This window comes from Lissotriton vulgaris, chromosome 6, assembly GCF_964263255.1.
Source record: "Lissotriton vulgaris chromosome 6, aLisVul1.2, whole genome shotgun sequence".
Lineage (NCBI taxonomy): Eukaryota > Metazoa > Chordata > Amphibia > Caudata > Salamandridae > Lissotriton > Lissotriton vulgaris.
This window is the reverse complement of record NC_141694.1, coordinates 1,494,729,561-1,494,751,571: the sequence shown is the minus strand read 5'-3', so window position 1 is coordinate 1,494,751,571 and position 22,011 is coordinate 1,494,729,561. Positions and strand designations below refer to the sequence as shown.

Here is a 22,011-nt window from a genome sequence, read left to right as displayed (position 1 = left end):
CAGGTCTACAGTCAGGGCAGCAGTCCGTCGCAGCCGTTAGGAGGCGGGAATCTTCGCGGGAAAAGTCTTCGGGCCACTTATTTCGACAACTGGATCGATGAAGCGGGGTGCACCTTCCCTCGGAGATTTCACACGAAGTTCCTCACGATCGTCGGGCTTGGACCGGTACCACTGATGCAGCCCCACGTTGGGCGCCAACTGAAGGACTGGGTTCTTTTGGACCCAGCGGTGCCAGGGCACAACACCTGAAACCTTCGTGGGTAACCTGCTCCGGCGTACAAGTCACAGAGACACGGGACACTTCCTTCGGCGTCAAAGAGTCAAGGTTTATTTACTGCAGGGAACACAGAAGTCACAGGAAGTACATCGAGTGTAGTTCGGGGAGACTGCTTCAAATTGGTTTTGTGGATCGCTCCTTTTATACAGTTTTTACCCATAGGCTAACATTGAACACAAAGGTTTACAACTCAGTTCCCACATCTAGCTCCCAGAGGGGTCGCTTTGGTCGCTTTGAAACATACAAGGTCCGGAACATAAGTGCGGAAACATTTGGCGGTTCCCAACTGTAAAAACCCATCTTCCCACCATTAGCAAATTCCAATCAGCAGTAAAGTAGATCGAAACAGGAACGAAGACAGGTGCAGAGGAAGACGGAGACAGTGGGGAGATCGGAAAGGGTGTAAAAGGGGAGGTGCCGGGAAGCACGAGATACAGGCATCAAAGGGACGTGCCTAATGAGATGCACGGCTGAGACAATAAGTCCGTGAGGCAAGATGAGCCTCGAGCGGCGCCACCTGCCTTACAGTAGCAACCCCCTCGTCATAAAGACACTTTCAAAGGACATGTGTCTTCCGCAAGTATCTTGGGAGTCCCAGGGTCGCGAAGCGGACAGCGTCCGTTCGCTGACTACTTGAGGGCAAGAGACAAAATGGATGCCGTATCTAAGATGGAACCCGTGGGTACAGATGAGAAACCCACATAACAGACGAACGGTTTAAGTTAGCACAGCGAAACTGCGCACACTTACTAAACTCGTCATTTGCGGTTCATAGATACTAGACTCGACCATATTCGTGCGAGTCAAAAAAACACCACTTACAATTGTCACGGAACCTCACCAGCGAATCGCCGGACCGGCGGTCCCCCCCCTACGAACACTTAATCCTCAACGTGGCCTACCCAGTGGCGCTGCACAGTAGTGCCTCTTCACGACACTCGGCCAAGACTCGTAACTTGCTACACAACAACCGCCATCTTGCCCTGACTTGCCGAGGCTGCAGCGGATCCGCGGCTACCGGCCGCACCTTGCCATCGTCAGCGACCACTGGCCTGTTCCCGAACTGAACCTCCTGAACAGTCGCCTCGGCACGATCGGCTACGGGCGATCGGCCCGCTTCACCATAAACTGTGTCTCGCCGCAGAGCCAAAATGGCGGGGAAAGGGCCACGACAAACCGCCGCTCAGGCGAAACTCGGCAAATTCGCCTACGATAATCAGACGCTCTCTCAACCTGAGCAGCGCAAATCCCTTGGCAAGGGCGCAGACAACGATGGGACGAAAAAGGCCACACTGGACGATGTCCTACGTGCTCTGGAACAGGTTCAGGCCACAGTGGGCTCGACTGCTACCGAGGTGACCCTCATAAGAGCCGACCTCCAGAAGATGGGCGAAAGAAACAGGTGGAAGTGGTGACTAAATCACTGATAGAGGATGTCTCCGACCTGCAGGTAGCTGTGGAAAGACTACAAGCAGACAATAAACTCCTAAAAAGCAAGTTGGACGACCATGAGGGACGCTCCAGACGCAACAACGTCCGCATTTTGGGGGTTCCGGAATCGGAAACGAAAGGGGCCATGGACTTGTACGTGGAGGAGCTCATAAAGACCCGCCTGGCCCCGAAGGGACTCTCCAATTTCTTTACGGTGGAGCGTGCCCACCGGGTACCCGGCGGGACACCTACGCCGGGGGCTGCCCCACGTCCCATCCTGGCGAGACTCTTCAACTTTAGAGACCGCGACACTGTTCTCCAAGCGGCCAGAGTGGCACCGCCTATCCACATCCAGAACTCTCGGATATCCTTCTTCCCGGACTACACGGCGGAGGTCACCCGCAGAAGGAGAACTTTCCTGGAGGTAAAGAAAACACTCCGCGAACAGGAATTGCCATACTCCATGTTGTTCCCGGCCCGTTTGAGAGTGGTGGCCGACAAGAAGGTCTGGTTTTTCAACTCGGCTGAGTCAGCAAGAGAATGGCTGGAGGGATGGCGCACGGTGGAACGCACTTCTAATCGTCGACGCAACAGGCCAGAAGAAGACGGCCGACCGGGCTCACAATCTTCAGCCAGGGGAAGCGCGAGCGAATCGCCGTCACAGGAACACGCTGGGGCCGCTGGGGGTGAATGAAACCCGCACGTGATGGACTGAATGGACCCTGATTTACTTACATGAGGATTGCTTTTCACGTAGTTCTTGGACGCTGGCCCGGACATCCCGAGGGCGGCAGAGGGACCGCCTGCTTTGGGGGACACTCTCCCCCGACGTGCAAGTACTCTGTTTTTGGCATGGGATAAGCGCTCTGCTGAGTTGGGGTGGCGGGCAGTTTTGAGTCCGTTTGGCAGAGAGGCAGGGTGGGGCGGGATGGGGGGGGGGGTTGGTTCTTCTTTACGGGAAATTCACAGAGTCGATCTCGAATTGTACAATGTACTTGACTGCTATTGTAATGTTGCTGGTGCGATGGAGTCTATACTGATGGTATTTGTTTCTAATCTCTATTGATGGCGGGTGAGCAGCTCAATACAGCGAGAGCGGATGAGACGCAAGTAAGCAGCTCCAACATCCGATTTCTCGCCTGGAATGTGCGAGGCCTGGTGATAAGGTGAAACGCGGCCTCGTTCTGTCCGAGGTGAAACGCTACAAACCAGACCTGATACTCCTGCAGGAGACCCACTTGGTGGGTAGTGCTACCAAGGCCTTGGACAGAAGGGGGTATAGAATGTTAGTCCACTCCGAATTTTCCACTGGTTCCCGGGGCACGGGCATACTGATCAGAAAATCTTCCCACTTCATTACCCTTAGCACTAGAACCGACACACAGGGTTGCTTTGCAGCGGTGGCGGGACAGTGGGACGGACGCCCCTTAACAGTAGTTTCAGTTTACATCCCACCTTCGCTGCACTCGGTGATGCTACCGGCCCTGGGTGACTTCTTGCTGTCCCTCCCGGAGGGAGACATGCTCATAGGTGGGGACTTCAACGCAGCTGCAGATCCGCAGCTCGACAAGTTCCCGGTGACCGCCCTTCCGGGGGGTCCCTTCCGGTTTTGGAGATTTCTAGAGGCACTGGGGCTGGTGGACGTTTGGCGCCATGTTCACCCGATGGTTCGGCAATACACGTTCCACTCCACCGTTCACAATAGTCTATCCCGCATTGACTACTTCCTGGCTTTAGGGGATGGGCCACAGCGCGTAGATGAAGTGAATATACACCCTCGGGGCATCTCGGACCATTCACCACTGACTCTCACTGTCACCTCACGGACACGATCCCGCCGCCGCATATACCCCATTCATGCCTCTTATCTTAAGGTCCCGAAGGTCAGGAAGGCCCTGCAGAAGGCCACGGAACACTATTTCACTGAAAATGAACCAACCGCGGCCTCGGCTGAGGTTCTCTGGGAGGCCTATAAAACAGTGTTGCGGGGGCAGGCGATAGGCTCTATAACGGCACATAGAAGGGAACAGACAGCTGAACACTCTGCCCTCGAGCTCCGACTGCGCGCAGCCACTACTGCCCATGAAGCCGATCCCACGGAAGATACAGCGCATACCCTCGCACTTGAACAGCGACTATACGCAGACCATGCACGACTCATTACACAGGGACACATCACCGACACGCAGAACCGGGTGTACGATGTGGGGGATAAGGCAGGGAAGATGTTGGCCTGGCTCGACAAAGAGGGGGTAGCTCCAGAGGTATCCAGCAGGTGAGGGATGACGAGGGCAGGATTCTGACCGACCCTGATCGAGTAGTAGAGGCGTTGGCGTCCCACTTTGAAAAAGTATACACCCCTGAACGGGAAGTTACTACGATTGCGGCCCAATGCGCGCTAAGCAGTATAGACATCCCAACGCTGCAGCCGGAGGCCATAGCTGATCTAGAGTTTACCACAGATGAACTACGGGTGGCCATCGGAGCCCTCCGAACCGGCAAGGCACTGGGGCTAAATGGCATTCCAGTCGAAAGGTTCCAAGCACGTACTGACGCTCTTTGCCCGCACTTGCTTAAAATGTATGTGGAATGTCGAGATAAGGGGATGCTCCCGTTGGACCAACGGACGGCCACGATTGTGGCTATCCCTAAGCCCGGCAAACCCCCCGAGGAATGCTCATCCTACCGCCCTATCTCTCTGCTTAATGCGGAGAGTAAAATCCTAGCAAAACTCCTAGCTAACCGTCTAATGCCTCACCTGCCCGACCTTATCCACCCGGACCAGTCGGTATTCATGCCCCATAGAAACACCGCGCTCAATCTCAGAAGGGTGCACGGGGTGCTGGCGAGGGCGGACTGCATTGGCGAGACTGCGGCTATACTGGCGCTAGACGCGAAAATGGCCTTTGATCCGGTGGAGTGGGCCTACCTCTTTGAAGTCCTTTTGTGCATGGGATTTGGCCCAAACTTCATCTCATGGATAAGATTACTTTACACAGCACCAGTGGCGCACGTGGTGGCCAACGGCCACATATCGCGCTCTCTTCCGCTTGGACGTGGCACCCGGCAGGGCTGCCCTCTTTCCCCCCTTTTCTTTGCACTCTCCCTAGAACCTCTGGCTATCCGCATCAGAACTACCCCCTTACTTAAAGGGATTAAATGGAGGGAGGGGTGGGAGGACCGCATATCTCTGTATGCAGACGACATGCTGGTATACCTAACGGATCCCGAGCATGGCGTACCAGCTCTTTTGCATCTCTGTAACGACCACGGCGCAGTTTCAGGCTACACCATCAACTGGAACAAGTCAGAGTTGTATGTCCTGACAGGGGACCACCCAACGCTTGGCCCGGACTGCCCTCTACGGCTGGCCGGTTCCTCCTTCAAATATCTAGGCATCCACGTTACGAGTGACCCTACCGAACACGAGAGGCTGAACCTCTTGCCACCACTGGTTCGTCTCAAACAAGACGCAGGCTTTCTGGGCAGGATTGCCGTTGACGATGCTGGGGAGAGCTGCCTTGTTTAAAATGAAGTCCTTACCCCGTTTCCTATACATCCTAGACAACACTCCATTCCCAGTGTCAACGGGATACTTCAGGAAGGTTGCAGCAGTAGTCTCTGGATTGTTGTGGGGCAACCGCCCTGCGCGTATAGCCCAAGCCAAACTCTGCAGGAGCTGGTACGAGGGCGGCATTGCACTCCTGAACCTGCATCTATATTATTGGGCAGCACAACTCAGGCCCATTAACCAGTGGCTGCATGCATCGCAATCCGACCCGGCGTTCCAGGCGGATAGGGCTCAGCTAGGCGCCAATAACATACTGGCAACGCTTTATGATCTGAGGAAACTTAGACCACTGGTAGGCCCCACTAGGCTCACTGTGGCCACTTGGCATGCAGCCACCGCTGCGCTAGGGTGGAAAGACACGCTCACTAAACTCACTCCGCTCTGGGACGCGCGTGCCTTGGGCAATCTTCGGGTCAGTAAGGGGTTCTCCCGATGGGATGACATCGGAATCTCCACGGTGGGGGATATGTAGGAGCGAGGGGATGTCATCCCCTTCGCCCGTTTGAAAGAGATTTATGATCTGGGACCACACGAAACATACCGGTATGTACAAATTCGCCATGCACTACTATCGGCCATCCCGGCTGGTTCGACTCTTCCTGAGTCCTCCCCGTTGGAGGATCGCCTCCTGACGGACTATATGGTAGAGAAGGCGACCTCCCTCACATACCGGAAGCTCCTTAACAACTCCCCGGATCCGCTGATATCCCTTAAGGGGAAATGGGAGCAGGAGGTGGGCGCGCTTGACGAACATGAGTGGAATGAGGCATTGGCTTCCCCCAAGGAAGCAGGCATATCGGCCAGGATGAGGCTAATCCAGCTCAAAGTCCTCCATAGAACATATTACACTAGAACACTACTACACCGCATACAACGGACCCCTGATCCCTTTTGCTTGCGAGGCTGCGGGGAGGAGGGCACCTTCTTCCATTCATTCTGGGATTGTCCACACATACACAACTACTGGCGTCTGGTCCTACGCACTGTATCGCAGGTGCTGGAGGTCTCGGTACTACCGGAGCCACGACGGTGCCTCCTCAATGTATGGGAACCAACAGATTTGTCCCGGCATGGCCGCCTTTGGGTGACACTGGGTATGATGGTAGCAAAGCGAGACATTGCGCAGCGTTGGGGGGTGGCGGACCTCCCGACAACATCACAGTGGTGCATTAACATGGATAGAACGATGGTTACAGAAAGGGCGGTATACTTAAACCGAGCTTGTCCTGGCAAGTGGAACAAGGTATGTTCCCCGTGGAACACTTACCGGGGTGACATCTGCGACCCACTACCAGAAGATGACCCATTGGACTCGGATGAGGATGACGGGTTGGAGTGAGGGTGGTTGGTTGTGGGGTGGGGTCCTTCAGGAGGGGTTGGGGGGGCGATGTTTCCTTTACACCCTATGTTAACTTGTAGATGCAAATGACGTTGTTTTAATCCAGGTGTACTCTCACGTCTATCTAGCAATATACATAGTCCATGATCGTACTGTGATTTCCCGATGTTCGACTGTTCTTTTAGTTAGTTTTGAAAAATAGAAAATGAGAACCTCATTCACCCTGCATGGAACATTTACTTCTGACCTTCACTACTTTCGCTGGCGGCCTTTACTGATATGACTTTTGCAATAACCTACACTGTCTGTATTTATGAAGGTCGTTCTAATGTGACACTCCAGATTAGCGGCCGGCCCTCTCGGGTTGTAGGCGGCATGCTGTGTAAAGCTGTGAAGATATAATAAAGGTTTTCGAAAAAAAAAAAAATGTGAGAAAGACCGGGGGTGAGAGAGCGAGAGATGGAAAGAAATGCAGAGAAGCAATGACAAAGGAGAGAGCCAAAGGCTGTGCGCAGCAGGGGTTCAATGCACATAGTGAGGTTGGGTGCAGTGTCAAAGGCCTTGTGGGTTTGGGCACAGAGCGTATTATGAAAGACAAAACAAATTCACTGAAACCACTGTTAAAACAGGTTGGTTTGGTGCTGGTTTACATGTGTAAAACCACAATTTATAGATGTAATCCCATACTATAGTTTTTCAAATGAATTAGATTACCTTTTCAGGTTTATTATGTTGGCATTGTTTCCCTAGAATCCAAAGCACACCTTGTTTGAATGTGCCAGATAGATGGCTGTCCACGCCTGCAACCAGAAAGCAAAAATGGTGTTCCTCTCCATGAAGTAGGACCTGGTGATCTGTATTCTGGTTGACCCTGACTTAGTAAGATCTGGATTGGTAACTTTGCCAAAACTGAAAGGAAATCTGTTCAACACCCATTTGGAAGATTCATCCACCGATTACAGTAAATGGATGACTCTTTACTTGCCTCCATGCACTAATTGTAGTTATATTAACTCGTGCAGCGGTCTAGAGATGTCTACCATGTCCGAGAACCCCTGTTGTATCCATAGTATGTAGCACGATAATTGTAATTGTTGATAAAATAAATAGGATGTGCCTTGCAACTAATATCATGTGGGGTCCCCACTTGTATTTGCTAGCGAGGATCAGTGAAACCAAGTGTTCAATGCTTCACAAGTGTCCGCAATTCAGGGTGCAAAATTGCTTTCTGGAAAGGCCTGGGTGATTGTGTAAGATACTTTAATACCTCTACTCCTGTGAAATGTTCTTTCTAGAGTGAAGTATACCAGCATCAATTTTGGCAGATGTTGCCATTTAGATGATGGTGACTTAACCATTTGTCCCTCTTTTGTCTTTTTCGTCCTTCGTTTGAAGTATTTGATTCTGCTTTTCAAGTATGCTGTATTTATGCTTAGAATATTTCATCCACTGAATTGACAAACAAATTCGATAGTCGCAGATGAAGCCCAGCTCTGTGAGACAGTGACTAACGTACACATGCAATCATAAACAATGAGGCTAGAAGAGTAAGGACTTGCATGTTAAATGATGTCATTGATGACATAACCGATGACATGTCAAATGACGTTGATGTCTTTGATAACCTCCTAATCCGATACAGCATAGATTTACTGTGTGGGCATGTGTGGTGGCACAGAATAGATATAGCCTAAGCATGGTGGCAAATGTGGCTGTGCATATTGAAAAGTATGTTGTCACCTATCAAATATCAGTGACGTTTAGGGTGCAAGTAGTGCTCCTTGTTAAAAAAGGTAAAGACTGACCCCACCTGATGCGGGTTGCAGAGTATGTTTCAAAGTAGGTGGTGCTGTAAAGCCAAACTTGTCACAAAAAATCTGCGAGGAAAAACCAAAGCTGTTTTGACAATAGATTATGGCATGTCTGGGTATGTGCCAGTGTTCTATAGTTGTAATACAATGCTGTAGACGAATTCTATGTAACAGGGTTGTTTATAAGATGTGGATTTTTTTCTATAACTTCACTGAAGATTTTGAGGCATTGTAAATTCTTAAATAATGTAGAATGCAGGAGTAAGCCAATTGCAGGTGGTTTACCTGCCACTGGAGTTGTAAGCATGGTTCTAAGGCTCATCTCAGGAAAGTGTATAGTGTATTTTAGCAAACTACAGCGGTTAGCACATATTGTCTGGCAGACTATGTCTTATAAGAGGTAAATACATACCAGTCAAATTTTTGACTTAAAATTGCAGGCCATGTGGAGTGCTAAAGAGTGTGACTGCGTTAATGTGTATATTGGACGAACATGTGGCAAAGAGTGTCCATTTTAATGTGATTGGTGATGGAAAATTGGCCACAACTGTAGCGTTTTGAATTACTTCAAGACCACTAAACCAATAGGATGCAGTCCCAATGAGTAGATGTAATCAGTGAGTTCATAAATAGAATTAGTCATGAGAACTGTACTATGTAAGGTCATCAGGAATACATGGTGGGGGGTGCAAGTTCTAGTTAGCTCAGTAATCTTTAGCTTGTGAATTTCTGGGTTTTTTTGGTATTGTTTTCAAACGTTCATTCTTATCTCATTTAAACATCTAACAGTAACGTCACTTTATCAATTTTTTCCCCTTTTTTTTAAACCATATTCTAGCTTGAGCATACACCCAACCACACTTTGGTAACTTGCAGCCAATGCTCCTGCTGCACACTGCTTGGCCTTTGGTCGGGGCACTTGACTTCTAGCTTTGAGCACTGTGCCCCACTGCAGGCGGTCATAGCCTACTGCGCCCGGCCTATATCTTGTACAATGGCGGCTGACTGCAGGGTCTGGCACCATTGTGTGTATATATATTTTTTATGTTTGTTTATACGGTGGTTACTGAGGGTCCGGAAATGCAGCCACATCATTTTGTTAAGAGTTGCAGTCACAGAACCGATACCAAGGTTTTGAAATGGCCAATAGGAGTCAAAGCTCCCACGACCAAACGGAAGCTCCTATTTTTAGGTTGAGCCTAGTGGCAAAGCACATGCACTGCTCGCTCTGTGAGGCATGCTGTAATAGAGTATGCAGTGGAAGCCCCACCCTTCTGATTCGTAAATAGGCTTGTTAGTCCCTCCTTGGTACCACTTTGTCTACATTTGGCTCCACAGAGTTTGTCGGATGGGCCTTTTTAGATCCTACGTTGAGTTGTACAATGATTGTGCACCCGTGGTGATGCTCTTTGTAAAATTTCGTAACGTGCTCTGCTGTGGTATCTAATTAGGTTTGCCTTCACCATGACCGGAGTAAAGGGCAACTTCTTGGGCTTATACACCCCACCAGACATTCCTCTACCACTGTATCTGATTCTTCAGGAGAGCTTGTGAGTCCCTTATTTTAGCCCATCTGAGGATATCTACTGAATTGCTTTGATAACTTGGGTTTAGGAGCAGTCACATTGAGAAGGAGCGTTCTGGTTTTCTTGTGCTTAGTTCTTCTTCCAACCTCTAGGTAAGGTAACTTATTCCTCACCCAACCTGCTTTTTGAGACCGAGTGAGCCAGCTTAGGTGGGCTAGGGAGAGTACAAGCAGTCACGAGTGAAGGAATCTGAATCCTGGGTCTCTGCGTGTTCTGGCTCCCACAGCAATTGGCAATCAGGAAGGACCTCAGGCCCTCAAGGCTCTGTCACAAACTCACCTTAACAACCACAGTTCTGTTATGCGTCTTTGTCTGAGTTCTTTGCAATTACCTCCAATCTGGAGAAACAAGTCTTACTGGACCCTAGGAGGTGCAAATCTGCATTTGGGACCCATTCCAACAGTTGTTGAATATGCCACCCAGGTAGGCCCGCAGGCCATCGAGCTGCTGCAGCAGGATCAGTCCCAGGGCCTGTGTAGTTCTCAGCCCAGTGTCCACCTTCATCAAGCTGGACACCTGTTACACCTCTTGGGGCTAAATAATTAGCTTGATACGGCAATCCTTAAAAGTTGAGGAGCAGCGATGTCTACAGAGCTACGCCCACCTGCAATCCTAGGCCCTTATCAACACTGCATTCCTCGTGGTATAGCATCACCACAGTCTCTGTGGCAAGGTCCACCCATTGGTAGTTGCAACTGGTCCCATGCGGTTCACGATGGGGCCTCCAAAGTGTAGGCTGATGTGGCATAATAGGCTAACACCTGATTTTCTCCACCGAATCAGCCCTAGGATGCAAGATGATGGATGATCTCTGGACATGGGGTAGAGCTGTAACACAGAGCGACGCCATGTTGGCCGCTGTATCCACAACTGCTATTTTCCAGTTCTGGAAACCCATGATTAGCCAAGAGCTTCATACTTCTGGCACTTTCCATGTCTTCTACTAGGCTAAGGAATGCAACCTTGGTTATCCCATCAATTTGTCAACCCAAAACCTCTAATATTTTTTTACCGCCCTCTACTCAAAAACCCTGGATAGCTACATTCCAGGCTGTGTGCAGAAACCCCTTTTGAATGAGATGCATTTGAAGTATTTTGGTACTTTTTATCCTAAAGAGTCTTTAATTTGTGTAGTACAGTGGAAGAAAGTAGTCAAACTGGATCAGCTGCAATCGACTTTCTCTTTACCATTGTCGCCACCGGTTTTAATCATTAGGAGCTCTCCCTGATCTGCATCCCATAATCCGTTCAATGGACAGAACGGTTTTGGGGATATTCATAATTGAGGTTTTGTTAAGTGACTTGTCTGTTGTGAGTTTTACCTCTAGAAAACTAACTTCTGGGAAGGCTTCCAAAGACTGGGTCCCTTCATACTTGATGAGTGTGTACTGTAATTGCATGTACTTGTAAACCTAATTCTTATAGACTCATACTCTGCTCTTAGCTTGGTGAAAATGATTTAACTACCTGTTACTGTGTTACCTTGTTTTGAGATAGTCCTATCCCATCCCTTGAAATATTCATGGTTGTAGCCTGACTCAGCCGGTTCACTGTTCATAGGATTTGCCCGGTGGGTGGGATTCACCCTGTAGCTTACTGTCCCGTTATTTCAATCTCTGAGCTCTACACTGGCTGCAAATAACTACCCCACTAGTAATGGCTCCTTCTTCTTGAATCCACCTGCATACAAGCTATGCATAAGATTCAGCCCTTGGGCCACATCGTGTTCCAGTTGGATGGCAGGGCCATTTAGCTGGTCAGTAATTTGCGTATGGTAAGGCGTGCTGACTGCATTGCTCTCTATTGTCAGTTTTCCATCGTACGGTGAGTGTGGCATTTTCCCAGGAAGACCGTGAGTACTTTCTAGCGTTCAGAAATGTGCACACCATTTACGTTAACATACAAATAGCAGCACTTTCAAAGGTAATGGATCTTGCCTTTGGGACCGATTGTCCTTTGATAATGTTTTTTTAGCCATGTTGCACAGCATCCCTAATGCTGTGCGGTATGGCTAACAAACAGAAAATGCTGCCAGATGCATTTTTTTTGTATGCGCACGAACCAAATGGGTGTATATCTACAAAATGACCAAGTGAACCCTCTTTATATTCACCTGGGTTGGAGCAGTTTAAAAAAAATGCAAGAGGTGGGGAAGAACGCCGGAGGGGGTGCAACAAGAATGCAGAATCACAGGGCGTAGAAGTAACAGAATGGCGGGGTAAGCAGAACAAATTGGGGAGAAGAACGCAGATGGGCAGAATCAACATGGAGGGCGCAGGCGGGGAGAAGAAACTTGAAGTACACAGGGACGAAAACAAACAGCAACATGGAGGGGTGTTTGAAAGCAAACCAACAAGACTGCAATTTGGAGTTAAAGCACACTGGAGAATGGCTCGATGGTTGAAGCTGTGAAAAAGTGTGAGCATGCACAAGCGCGTCTTGAAGGACTAAATTCTGCTTTAATAAGCCCGTGCATGTAGGTATGTGTGTGTGTGGAGATAGATAGATATATATTATAAAAAAGTATTAATTGAGCATTGGAACCTCTTGTTACAAAAAACGAGGACTCAAATTCCAATGTTGCTGCTGAGGTGAGGATTTGCACAGATGTAAACCTCTTGCCTCCAGGTACCCTTTCTTCACTTGAGATGTTAAGAACCTAACAGGAAGCAAAAAGGAGTGGACATTGAGAAGCAGTGGTTATCCCCTTGTACCATCCTTCTCTGGTTCTTGCACTATTCTCAGGAGAATACATTTACTGCCTATTTGTGACAGATGAACAAAGTGTTTGTAAAACAAGATGAGTCATTTCCATTTTGAATAGTTAGGCCAGAATTTGCTTATACTAATGTGCTTTAGGTGCAGAATACTGGTAAGAAGTACAGAGATTGCAGTGCACCACATCGGTTGGCAGTTCTTTAATGCCTTGTATGAATGGTGATGGTTGAAAAGAATGGAGTATCAGCGTGATTCCTCGCTACGCTGACTTACTGCACTTCTAGTGTGGAGTACTTTACTCACCAAGGTATGTCCATACACCAACCACATGATAAATGTTGGGTCCGAGTGAAATTACGTATTGTTTTCTGCTGCTCAGCGGACAATTGAAAATGCGACCTAATGTCGTGAACCCCACTGACCTTGTTTTATTGACTGGTCTAAAAGTATTGAACAGTTGTCTCGTCTTACTGTGCCTACTGTATTGCAATGGTTTTCTCTGTCCATCTTACTTTTCCGCTTTTCAGCCTTCACTCCTCTATTGCTTTCTGTTGAGTTCTTCTTGTATTTGTTTTTCAGATGAGACCCTTTTTGCTCTTCCTACTGCATCTGCGTCTATGATGCATCCCTCTGCAGGCAAGTTCTTTCTGCTAGCTTTTCTCTCCTGCGCTTTGCATTTTTAATATTCCTTTATGCTATTGTTGACGTTGCATGCTCTTCACCTTTGATCAAAACGTCAATAGGAGTGTATTTTTAACAGGGAGTCCTTACAATACATTACAAAGTAGAACTACCCACAAACCATCAACTTCCACTGATTGCACTCTTCATATAAATACAAGAACTGGAGTATAAATTGTCAGTGTCTTGGCAGTTATTTTCAGAAAACTAAATGAAAATGGTGGTAACCGTTACATCACGTCTACGCCCTGCTTTATTGCCTAAAAATAACGCAACTGAATGAGTGCTAATATTCAACTAAAGCAACTCATTTACTTCATCCTTCACTCAGTGTTTCTGCTACGTAAACACTATTGCACAAAGCGTTTTTTGTTTATATAAAAAAATAAGTTTCTCCATCTCCCAATAGATTAAATTTATCTGGGTGCTGTAAGAGTTCCTCAAATGGCCCACCCTATACTAAGTGTTTAGAATCGGTGAAGTCCAATGTTCGACTAATACTTTATCATGGCCCGTCTCCAAAGAGGACTAGATCTCATATGGACTTTTGTGCAACGTTTGGCTGCCAGTCGTAATAAAAAGGATTTAAGTAGCAATGACAATAAAATTTCATCCTTTGACTTTACTGCAGCAGTTGGTAATATGCAGACTAAGAAAAACAGTTCTGCGTCCCATTGAGGATGTTGAAAAACGTTCATTGCAAATGCTTGCAAGTTTGTCCCCAGTTTCTCGTATACTGACAGTGACTGCCAATTAGATTAACTTGCCTCTAAGATATACTTCTAACTCGTGAACTACTATTTAACAATGCTTGGTATGTAGTGTTTATAAATATCTAAGATAGAACGCTTGTGTTATACGGTTTGTGTGTTCGACCTTTTCTAATTTTCCTTTCTGTCCATGGTCACAGAAAAAATGGACTTGCTGGAGCAGCTTTCTAGCTCTGTCTCGCCTGACCAGGAGGAGTTTACATCTCTGCTGCATGACAGCTCTGCTTCTCTTGCTTCTGTGTCTTCTTTCTCCGCTTCTCCCCCCAAAGACCACGCCTTTGCTGCTAGCACCTTGTCTCAGCAACCCTTCACTGAAGCTGTGCAAGATCCTTTGAGTCATATGTACTTGGAATCCACGGGCGTCAACCAGCCCGCCAAAATATCAGAACACAACGGTTTCGAACCGGAGCAGAAACCTGAACCTGAAGTCTTCTCCGCACCACACCCTGACCAGGAGTTCCTCTTTTCTGAGGGAAATCAGCCCTTAAACCAAATCTCAGAACCTATGCACAAGACTGCACTATTTGAGCCTTTGTTTTCCAAGACCTTACCAACTGGTGGGAGTGGAACTGATGAACTAGCATTTCAAGTAGCTTTTGAAGAAGAGAGTCCAGTAAGGGCAGAATATGTAGATTTCAAACCATATCTTTCCGCTGTGGAAAGTAGAATTGATGGTCAAGATCCTAATGTTGATGACATTTTTAAAAGAGTTGTTGATGGCAAGAGTGAAGTACACACAAATGTATGCGGGACACAATCGAATGATGAAATGAAGACCCATGCACTATCTGAATCTGTTTTAGATCCTTCACAATCTCACTTTATTCCTGCACCAGTGGGTGCAGATACTCCCCATGAACTGATTTCAGAAAATAAGACTGATGAAAAGAAAATGGCAGAAATTGAAGCCCGTTGGAGTACAGAGCATGGCGAAGCCAGTGTTTCTGCCAGCAACCCTTTCATGGCTGAAATGGAGTGGGAAGCAGACTACGTGACAACTGATGCCTCACCTAAACTAATGGGGCACGTTACAAGTCGACCTGAAAGCCTTACGCCAGACTTGGTACAGGAAGCGTGTGAAACTGCAATACATGATTTAGCTGGTGCGCAGCTTACGTATACCTCAAAGATTGACCTCGTTCAGACATCCGAACTTCTACCTGGGCCTTCAATTTCTTCAGCGCAAAATTCTCCATCATTTGAGAGTACTGAATCGGTCCAGTCACCAGTTTTGCCTGACATAGTCATGGAAGCCCCAGCAGCCACTGGAGCTCTTGGTATTGAAACAGCTATGTATATTGTACAGCATGATGCTTCTCCTTTGGAAGACCCTGCACCTCAGGTTCATGAGGAGCAGATTAAGTTAGAATCTGAAACACCACCATCGTATGAAGAAGCTGTGAAGGTGCCGTTGGCACAAGATAAAAAAGACGGTGCTGAAGGCATTATGTTTAAGCAGCCTGCCCATGTGGAAAGTACAGCATTTGAGGAAATTGAGACTCCATATATATCTATTGCTTGTGATCTAATTAAGGAAACCCAAATCTCAAATGAATTCCTCCCACCTGGTTTCACAGATTTGTCTGAGAATACTCCAGGAAACTTTACTTCGCATTGTATGCCTGCACATCCTAGTCAGGATGACAGCAGTTCTTCAGAGTCTGAAGAAATGGACTTGGATAGACAGTGGGTGCCCAAGGTTAGCAAAGAAGCGACAGAAGCCATTGCCAGTATTGGGCAAGACAGATTGGTAGATGTAATGAGCTGTGCTAGAGATGAAAGTAGTGTTACAGATCCATTCCTTTCAAAGGCATACATGGAATCTTTTCAGCCAGAATTTGATCATTCAAACATTTTGGATTTTTCATCGAATGCACCCGCCGCTGCGGTGTTCAGCAAGGAAGAAAAACATCTTGAAATGGAAGAAGTGGGCAATGTAATCAGTTCCGAAAATGATTTACCTGCTTACCATGAACACAAGGCAAAAGAGGCTCCTTCGTGCACAGCCGAGCCTTCACCTGTTCAAAAATCAGAAGATTTCATGACTATGTTGGCTCATACTAAAGCTGCTGAAGTGGTGTCAAAAAAGAATCCTGAAGCCATAGAAAGGGAAGAAAAGGAAAGTAAGAGAAATGTGCCTGAAGTGGAGGCAAAGCAAGTGCCATTACTAGACTTTGCTGGTGAGGTGCCTTCTATTAAGGATGTAGCAGTGACATCTGAAGAACATTTGTCAGTCTTTCAATACTCACCTGATCATCAGGAGGTGCCTGCAGTGCACCTATTGCCCAAACAGTCGGTCTCATCCATTCGGGAAAACGTGGTCAGTACAGTGAAACCAGAGGTTCTTGAAAAAGAGGAGACTACAGAATGTTTCCCCAAGGAAGAAAAAAGTGAGAGCAAGAGAATTGCTGTTCCAGAGCCTGTTTCTTCTGTGCCTTCAGCAAGGCTGGGTAAAGAATCAGGTAATCTACATGTCTTCATGCACTGTCTATCACTTCGTTTTATGCTTTCTTTGTCGCATCTGCATGTGGGCATTCACTGTTGATTACGATTTGGCTTGGCTAAAGGCAAGCAGTGTGCGTCTTTGATGCCTGTGGTTATTTGTCGCTTGAATACATCACAAACTACATTCCTTGGCACAAGTGGTGGAGGAGTTAAGGGGCCATAGTGTGTTCTAACTCAATTGCTGTATTCCTATTTCAGGAATGGGCTCAGTAAATATCTTATACTTTGTCTCAATTTGTCCTCCCTACAATGGCCAACATTGGTTTTGACTTTCATTTCACTGTGGCTGTCCGTTCTCTTTTCTTGTGTTCAGTTCATCCATGTAACCAGCAGGAAAACTGCTTGTTTTAGATATTTTTGGGGAAAAGCTGATACACATGTCTGAGAAGGATGGGGGAAGGGGGTTGTTCTGCTTTATGAACTTTTTAAATGTCCAGCAGTGCTTTTTTGCTTTCTTTTGAATCCTCACTGTCCAATTGCTGTTCTTTGGTTAAAAAGCTTTAGGTAGCCTCCAGCAGGTCCTCATCAAAGCAGTATCAGGAAGCCTTTATCACTGCTGGCTACATAAACACTCATCCAAGCTGTAAAGGTATGATGGCAGTAGGTGGCCAATCACATTCTTGTAGTCCATTCAGAGGAACATCTGTTTATCTAATTTTAAGAATCAATACTTGTTTTCTTCTTCAGAAATCCAGGTGCTTGGGAATGCCACTGAAGGAAGTCATTAGGTATTCCCTGGATGAGCACCCAGGCAGAACAGGAGGCATCTTCCAACCTGCTCCCTCCCGGCTCTTAAGAGCATGTAGTGACATATGCCGAGACTTGGTGGAAACATGAAGCGTTTTGCTCAGAGCTTTAAAGCTGTCCTGTTACCGCCACGGATCAGGGTCACAGAGTGCGTAAAGAAACATAAGAGAAACGTGTGAGTGCCTAGAACATGCACACTAGCTGCAGCTTGATATAGTTGACACTACAGCAGACAAGCTCTTAAAAGCCCATTTGTGGTTCATCATAAAAGCATGGCTTCTAAATACTTAGCCGCTCTCTTTAAATGCAGCCTTATAGCCAGCCGGCTGTACCAGCAATTACAGGCCAGCTTCGGCTCGGGCCTTTAACTAGTGAGCGGGACTTTAATGCCGGTATAGCCCAACTACGGAGGGCTATAAGGCTATTAGAACATTCCGCTACTTGTGGGCAGAATTTTCTAACAAAACAAAGGTCTCACAACCTCTGGCTCAGCGAGGACTTTGTTTAAAGGCAAGCATTGGACTGTTGATGCTTGGACTTCTAATAGCCATTAGAAGCCCGGAGCACCACATTGTTTTCAATGGAGCGCCATACATTCTAATGTTCTAATATTTCTTTTTTTCAAACTCAAGATGCATTGAGACATAGTTCCTCCTATGACATTTACAGTGAATTCTACAGATACCGGATAACCTATAACCCCGCTAGACGTTTCTCGTCCCTAGGACGCATTTATATCAAAACCAGGATAAATCTGACGTGAATAAAAAGAAATAACTTGTTTAAAATGGCGAGCACATTTGCTCAAGAGACTGCTTCAAACACAGCAAGCGGGGAGAAGTCTTTAGTGGCTTGTAGGGGGCAGTAGAGCTTAGGTCTGGGCAGTTTTCTAATCCCTGAAATGTATTCCTAAATGAACTCTGATCTGTAGCCTTTCAAACATGTTATTTCTGGTTTCTGTTTACTGGTTAACTTCAGTTTACAATTGTGGGAACTCTTAGCATGATGGGTTACTATAACCGACCTAGTGCTGTGGAGCATCTTCCATCCACACCTCGTATGTTATTGTAATTGCATTTATATAGTGCTTACTACCCCATACGAGGCGTCAAAGTGCATTTTTGGCCAGTAGCACGCTACTCCAGAACCCATAAAGGATTAGTGGTGAATTAGTATAGTGAAATATGAAAGTAATTTGAGTGTACGTTCATCTTCAAACATTTTAAGACCTACTAAAACAGGCTGTGTAACAATTCATGGGCTCTTCTACCAAGGCTGCACTTGCCTTCTATTTTTGGTCATTACAGTTACAATCATATTTGGTTCGCTTTTTTATTTAGTCTTGAGCTTTACAAGGTGGTCCATAAGAGTAAAACATTTCTAACTATGAGGACCTGTTGTAGTAATGAAGAGAAATTGTTTTGCTATTTCAGCAGACTCCCAGTGAGACTGCATCCTACATTTAGTTTGGTAATGTTGCTATTCCCGTTATGGTGCGTTCTGCTTGACTATAAAATAGAAATAGGCTGTTAATATTTTCATATAAATCAGCTGTCCTTATCCTTCTTTTTATTCGGACCTCCCACTGAATCCTTTCTGGCATCTGGTAACCAGGGATCCACCACTGAGTCATTGCCTGAAGCCGGAGACCCCGGCCTAAGTAATTTCTACAATTACACACAAAAAACAGTAACCAGTATACATTAACCCCTTCGAAGCTAATGACGAGCTGGGCTCGTCATGGCGCTTACCTGCCGTGCGCGGATGACAAGGCCAGCTCGTCATGATTTATGGGCTTTTTGTTTTTTTAGCGCAGGACGGGAAAACGCCTAGCAGCCATGTGGCTAAAAATACACAAATAATTCAATATTTTATTTAATTCACAAACATAAAAAATTCAAATATTCAATTTTAATGGGATGGTTGGAACTTTTCTAAATTTAGTTTTTCAGTTTTAAAAGACACAGACTCAAGCATATTACTTTCTTTTTTGCTCCTAATGCATGCTCTCTTTTTGTCGGTGCATTAATAGATGCACCCATCATGCATGCAGTTTTCTGTTTGCTGTGCTTGTGCTGCGCCATTGAAACAAGGTAATGAATACCAGTTTAATTATCCTGCAAGTTCACTTTTTTTTTTACATTTAAAAAATTCGATTTTGATTCTTTATATAAACTTTAGTATTCTGCTAATATTTGATTTTCTAACAAGACGGAGATACCTTGAGTGGGCATCACAGACGTCTAGTGGTCCTTAGACCAAAGGTTAAGAACCGCTTATGTAGATATGTTTGTTTTAGAAGGTTCTGTAAACATTTATTGCACAATCCTAAAGGCTCATGCCTTCACCTATCATTAACCTTACACATTCTACTCTGCAATTATACAATTGGTTTTGTTACTAGGCAGTTTGTACCTCTTTGATTTACCAGTAGACTCGTGCTCTGTTAATATTACATTGATAAATGGCGTACAGTCAACAGAAGCCTTTGCTCCATTGTACTAGAAACCTGGTCTTTATATACAGGTTTAATGATCAGTAAAGATCTAGGATCTCTTATTAGAAGGGAGTAAGCCAGGTGACTAGAAGTACTCTAATGTGAGATGAGAACTACAGTAGAGTTTTAGAAGTGTTTGACATTTTTTGCAAAATGTGCAAACTGTCTGGGCTGGCCAGGCTACTCTTGTGGAGGTTGGGGTTCCCTTCACTCGCTGGTACCTGGTGCTGTGTGTTACCCGCAGTTTGTTAGTTGCACAGGCTTGCTGTGGTATGATTACAGGAAGTGCCTATGTATATTCACATGAGAATAGTTGTGAGATATTTAGTTCCAGATGACATACCAAAAAAAAATAGACTATACCCATTGGCAAAGCCAAGGGATTTTGTATTTGACAACTGTTTGCTCTGCCACTGTCCTTCGTTCATGCTGTACAGCATCAGCAAAAATGCTGATTCTGTACAGGACACAAAAAAGTGCAATGCCGCACCCACTCCATATTTTGTAGGTGAGTGCATATATTATTTCAGGGATGCCACTTTTTTTTTTTTTACCAATCTACTAAGGATCAGTAAATAAGAAAAAAATAAAGTGGCATAATAGTGCTTTTATTGACGAAGCAGAATGGCCAACAGCTATTTGCTGCCTGGCCCTCCCAGAAAACCCTCTTTTTAAAAAAAATTAGGAGTGCGGTGGGTTTGGAAGGGCAATGAAGGAACAGGTAAGAAAGCAGGTGGCAGAAGGAAGGGCAAAGGCGCACTAGAGAGGGCAAGCAAAAAGCAGAGTGAGATGTACACAAGGAAGAGAACATTGGAGCGAAGGGAGAGGTGCACAGGTGAGAGCAGCACGGAGCCTAGAGGGAGAGAAACTCACAGGTGAGAGAGCAACACAGAGAGCCTGGCCAGAGAGCCACCTGGAGCACGGGGAGCGATAAATACATGAGGGAGGCAGCTCAAACACATGGGGAGTGCTTCAGCTACAGGAAAAATAGTGTTTGAGGACTATTAGTATGGACAGAAAATAGCAGGCACATAACAGGGGTATTTGCATGAATTGCCTGTATGGAAAGTGATGCCAGGGGAAAGTCTACAGATAATGAATTGCTAAAATGTGGTTGCTGAAGCAGCAATGGGTATAACATATTTGGGCTACATCGCATTACAAATTATTTCCAAATGTATAGCTGTGTGCAGGGACAATAAATAAATAATAATGCAATCCTTTAAGGGTGGGAGTGCATATCAGAAGTTTGATATGGTTCCTAGCATGGAGAGAGGAGCTGAAATGGTCTAGGAAAGTACATGGCTTTTCTTTTGGAAAAGTTTGGTGATTGAGAGCCATCCATTGTTGGATAGTGATCATACAATGTTTGAGTCAATAGTGAAGCTGGAGCGTGAATATACGGAAAGAGAAGATACGTTGTCTCTGGTGTGAGTGACCGTGATGGGTGTAGATATATGAGTAACATGAACGAAGTGGTAGAATGACAGAGCAGTTGACCAAGTAGGAAAGGATCCCTTCTAGTTATGAGCAAGCAATGGTTGCTGCGTAGAGATTAGAAAGCATAGCAGTTACCCAGAGGGGCACATTCCATTGAGGGATCAAGCACAATTGAAATGGAGGCCAAATGATAGTAGTGGCCAGAGGTGATGAAGCTGGTAATGTAAGTTTGTGTCGTCTCAGTTGCGCGATGTTCATTGAACCCAAATTGGAAGGGATGAAGTAGGAGCTGAGAGAGAGAGAGAACGGAGACTGGATAAGAGTTTCAAAGTGTGGGCTTTGCCATTTGTTGAGAATGGAAAGTCCACAGCAGACATGAAGCAGGTTTGATGGGAGTAATTTCTTAGGGAGCGGCTCACATTTTTAGTGAAGCGGGCTTAAACCCTACAATGTTGGGCTACTGGTTTGCTTAAATGGGGGCTAAAGTATGCACTACTAATTGGCTTAGTGTAGGAATGAGATCATTTAGTAAGATATGGTGTGAGGAGGACATCGCTATGTAGATCAGGGTGTCAGTGGCATAAAGCAACATGATGGGGCACACTGCTGAATTTAGAGTGGACTATGAGTCTCCCATA

General features: G+C 46.2%; 1 protein-coding gene across 1 annotated transcript in view; it reads left to right on the top strand.

The window, feature by feature from the left end:
- The window catches only part of RTN4 (reticulon 4), a 232,057-nt gene that overhangs the window by 46,601 nt on the left and 163,445 nt on the right, over window positions 1–22,011 (top strand). Inside the window, exons 2-3 of the mRNA XM_086927651.1 lie at window positions 13,313–13,369; window positions 14,325–16,646. Of these exons, the coding sequence (XP_086783777.1) occupies window positions 13,313–13,369; window positions 14,325–16,646 (2,379 nt within the window). The remainder of the gene's footprint in view (window positions 1–13,312; window positions 13,370–14,324; window positions 16,647–22,011) is intronic.